We start from the raw sequence: 5000 nt of genomic DNA on the forward strand, positions 1-5000 counted from the left end.
GTTACTTATTTGAAAAAGTAACTCCGATATTTCCTTCTAAATTAAAAAGTAATTCACTACTTTACTAGCTACTTGAAAAAAGTAATCTGATTACGTAACTCGCGTTACCCCAACACTGTTAATGAGCTCTCAATGCAGGTCTGATTTGTGTGATGAACTTCCTCGTGGCGCTGATCTTTACGCTGGGATCTGGCAACTACTGGCTGGAGATCTTCAACAGTTACGTGGGCTCCATCCCACTCCTCGTCATCGCCTTCTGCGAGATCATCGGCGTCGTCTTCTTCTACGGGATGAACCGGTCTGTAAACTCACTCAATACCACACAATCTGACAGATTAAAGCCAAAAAAGCTGCTACCATTAAAGGCTTGACGATCACTCAATGCAAACATGTACATAAACAATTTTCAAGCAGTTCATTAGAGCAGGGTTTGTGAGCTCATGAAAATAGCTAATCATTAATAAAACCCTAAAAATATAAATAAATTAAAGCGAGACACTAACATTTAAATGAATCATAAAAAAATCAAAATCAAAAATAATTTTCAAATACAAAAAAACACTTAAATGTTAAAAACGCTGAATGCTGAATAATTGTAAAAATTTAAAGGAATAATTTTAAAATATAAACAATCAAAATAAAACACACTTAAAATGAAATCGTTAAAATGTAAAATTAAAATACCAAACACCAAAAATTTATAAAAAGGCAAAATTAAAATAAATACTCTTAAAATACAAAAAAAAAAAACCCGCTTACTAAAATTAAATTATAGATGTTAAATTAAAATGAATAAAAAAATAAATAAAATGTAAAATTAAAATAAACAATTTTAAAAACAAATCAAAACGCTTGCTAAAAATTAATTAAATCATTAAAAATAAAAGTATATTATTAGTTAAAAATATATAAATTTTATATTATATATTTTTTTTAAATAAACACTCAAAATGCAATAATTAATAAAAACCAAAGCATACATTTTTTTTTAAATAAAAACTAAAATTAAAATAAATATCAAAGAAACTAAAAACGCAAAAAATGACTAAAAATGTAAAAAGATATATAATTTTAGAACAATTAAAATAAAACCTACTAAAAATCAAATCATACAAATTTTTAAAATTTAAAATAAAAGCAATCAAAAAACACTACACTCTTAAAGAATAAAGGTTTGTTTTTAAGAGTGTACAATGAAATCATAAAAATGTAAAAAATTTATCAATATTAAAATGAAACTTTCTACAAATAAAATTATACAAATGTAAAATTAAAATAATTCTAAACTAAAAAAAACTAAAAAGTTTAAATCAAAACAAAAAATGTGAAACATTGTATTTGTTTATCTGCATGTCACATGAGCATGTTGATAAATTATTGAAATACGAACTTAAAATCTTCAAGTTTGGCTGACAAAAAAGTTCGGGAATCAGTATGAGATGGTACATCGAGAGAGATTAATGGAATAAACATCAGTGTTTGTGCAAAAGACTGAGCGACGTCTGCTTGCATTTCAGGTTCAGTGATGATATCGAGAGCATGACGGGCCGCCGGCCGAACCTGTTCTGGCGAGTGTGCTGGATGGGCATCAGTCCCATCATGCTGCTGGTGGTTCTGGTGGCGTACGTCGTGGTCCAGGTCCAGAAGCACCCCACATATCCCACCTGGAACCCAGAATACGTGAGTCTGAAGCACAACACAACCAATAGTACCCAGCATCCTTACAGTATAACACAAGGCCGTAACCATGTCTTGACGTTGTGCTCATAAGTTTACATACCCCTTGCAGAATGTGCCAAATGTTAATAGTTGAAACAAAATAAGAGGGATCATGAAAATTACATTGTTTATTTAATACTGTCCTGAATAAGCTATTTCACATAACAGATGTTTACATATACTCTACAAGAAAAAATTATAACAGAATTTATAAAAATGACCCCATTCAAAAGTTTACATACCCTTGAATCTTAATACCGTGTCATTTCCTGGATGATCCACGACTGTTTTATTGTTTTGTGATAGTTGTTCATGAGTCCCTTGTTTGTTCTGAACAGTTAAACTTTCTGCTGTTCTTCAGAAAAATCCCCCAGCTCCTGCACAATCTTTGGTTTTCCAGCATCTTCTGCATATTTTAACCCTTTCCAGCAATAACTGTATGATTTTGAGACTCATCTTTTCACACTGAGGACAACTGAGGGACTCGTGCATAACTATTACAAAAGGTTCAAACGCTCGCTGATGCTCCAGATGGAGAAACCATGCATTAAGAGCCGGGGCGTGAAAACTTTTGAACAGAATGGAGGTGTACATTTTTCTTATTTTGCCTAAATATCTTTTTTTTTTTCCATTTAGTACTGCCCTTCACAAGCTACAGAAGTTACTTACATGTTTCCCAGAAGACAAAATAAGTGAAATTGACCCCGATCTTCAAATTCAAAGGTTTACAACACATGCTGTGCTTGTTGTGGTGCAGGAAAACTTCCCGGAGTCGGAGGTGAAGCCGTACTCGGGCTGGGTGTTCGCCATCTGTGTGCTGCTGAGCACCGTTCCCGTTCTCTCCATCCCCATCGTGGCCGTTTACAGACTGATCCGACGGCAAACACAGCTGCAGACCGGCAGCAGCCTCCCAAACCCCTACGACAACCAGGCCTTCAGCACCGGGAGCATCAAAGCGCTCTAGAGACGGAAACAAACTCCTGCAGGACCATCGCAGGATTTTAATTTCAATCCAACATTTCCTTCAGGAAGAAACACCGTTTTTAGGATCTGAACTCTGAAATTTTATACGACTTCACTGCATCTTTACATTATTTAAACTACTAAACAAAAAAAAACAAAAAAAAAGATATAATTGAAAAATTAAATTTTTGTTCATAAAATTTTTTCCCCTATCAATTTACCTAATGTTTTATTTCTAAATAGTATTACTACCTGACCAAATCTTTAAAAAAAATATTACAAAAAATATTTGAACAGTACGATTTTGAATGTTTTTTAAAGTCTCTTCTGCTCACCAAGCCCGATCCAAAATACAGCAAAAGCTGTAATATTGTGAAACTGCTTTCTATTTGAATATATTGTAAAACATAATTTATTTCTGTGATCAAAGCTGTATTTTCAGCATCATTACTCCAGTCTTGTGTCACATGATCTTCAGAAATCATTCTAATATGCTGATTTAAGAAACATTTATTATTATTAATATTAATACTATTATCAATATTTAAAACTAGGGATGCACCGATACCACTTTTTCCAGTACTCGCCCGATACCGATACTTTTATTTTTGCTACTTGCCGATACCGAGCACCGATACCGATATTTTTATTGCATTTGTACATTTTTAAAGTATTGGGTACAGAAACCAAAAGGGTATGTATAATGTTATCTTTTAATATATTTTCAAATGCATTTAAGTGTAATTTGTGTTGACTTGACACAGTAGCAGGAGACAGTCTAGTTCAGATCAATATTTGACTCTTCACAAACTCACTGTAAGACGAACACTCTTTAACATTATATGTTAGCAGACATTCCTCATCTGGTCACACATTACAAGCATCAGTGAATTTCCACGGACTGAAACGAGTGAGAGAAACTGACCCGAGCCGTGTTGTGCTCACTGATCACGTTCTCTTACCGGCAGATGAGATTTAGTTAGTCAGTAACCAGAATAACCAGCGCAAGTATTTACAGCTGCATTATGTCATAATGTGATAATGTGAGTGAAGATAGTCATAATGTGAGTGAACGCTGGACATCAGCTCATGTCAAATGTCATGTTCCTTAACCAGTATGAGATTATAAAAATAGAAAGGCTATTTTTACAAATCTGCATTTTTTGAGTCTTGCTATACAGCAGCAGTCCAGGAGTTTTTGCACATTTTCTGCACTTATCTGAGGGTCAAATCTGCTAAATATATATTGAACATGTTAATTGAGCTGTAATTTATTGCACTTTTTTGGTGTTATATATACACAGTGCACAGCATAAATGAGTACACCCCCTCTAAAAGTTAACAGATTCAGCAATTACTCTTTACTTAGAAGACATGTTAGGGTTCTTTGGAGATGTAATGTTCCAACAAGCCTGCTTGATCAGTTACCAAAGAACAATGCCAAAATTATTCAGCAAAATAAGATTTTCTTATCAAAGTGATAAAACGTTGTGTTGCAAAAATGAGTACAGCCTCCTGAAAGTTACTAAATAAAAATAAAAAAAATTTTTTTTTAAAAAGTGTATAGGTTTAAGGCTATTTTTTGATCAACAGGTAAGTATATTGAACCAAAACTTTACTAATTTCCTGACAATTAAAAGTGTTATATAGCCCACTGAATCATACTCAGACGTAATGCTGGCAGCAGTGGAACCACTTGGGAGAGAAATGCCAGGTGACTTATTTCTTAGCATTAAAGTGGACAATGCTACAAGAGGAATACCAAATTATTGTTTTAAGTGTGAAAATATAGCAGAAGTGGCACCGAAATTCAAAAACTATGGACTTGTGATAAGGCTCCTGAAATAATCAGGTCTTCACTTCAAGTTTTCATTTAGTGATGAGTGAGTTTTTGCTAGAAAAAGAGCCGGAGAAATAACATGCAAGTGTCTCAGAGCCGGCAAAAGCTGTGAAAAGAGTGACACTTTATCTCACGGAGTATGACGCAGCCTGCAGGAGTGACATGCATGGTTGTTGTCACCACTAGAATTACCAACTGTAGCCAAAGCACAATAAACTCATTTAACCTCTTCCAGGGCCCATATTTACAAAATAGAGACTTTCATTCCCTGCATTATTGGGAATTTTTCAGCATGACAGTGAATATATTCATTCTCCTGAGGTGAAAACCCTTCAGTGGACATGTATTTCACTCAGTCTTAACACTCTTGAGCTGCTGTGGGGGATTCTGTAGAGACGACCTGAGCAACACTCCTCATTAAAGATCAGAGCATTTAAGGAGGTCGTCCTCCAGGAGTTAAACAGGTCAGATGTGAACA

The 5000-nt window shown here is 34.2% G+C and overlaps 1 protein-coding gene across 1 annotated transcript in view; it reads left to right on the forward strand.

Moving 5' to 3' along the window:
* The window catches only part of slc6a18 (solute carrier family 6 member 18), a 16329-nt gene extending 13547 nt beyond the window's left edge, over window positions 1-2782 (forward strand). Inside the window, exons 11-13 of the mRNA XM_016448257.1 lie at window positions 139-298; window positions 1518-1680; window positions 2477-2782. Coding sequence (XP_016303743.1) covers window positions 139-298; window positions 1518-1680; window positions 2477-2683 — 530 coding nt within the window. The 3' untranslated portion in view covers window positions 2684-2782. The remainder of the gene's footprint in view (window positions 1-138; window positions 299-1517; window positions 1681-2476) is intronic.
* The last annotated feature ends 2218 nt before the right edge of the window (window positions 2783-5000 follow it).

The sequence above is a fragment of the Sinocyclocheilus anshuiensis genome, unplaced genomic scaffold (genome assembly GCF_001515605.1).
Source record: "Sinocyclocheilus anshuiensis isolate Anshui unplaced genomic scaffold, SAMN03320099.WGS_v1.1 scaffold876, whole genome shotgun sequence".
NCBI lineage: Eukaryota > Metazoa > Chordata > Actinopteri > Cypriniformes > Cyprinidae > Sinocyclocheilus > Sinocyclocheilus anshuiensis.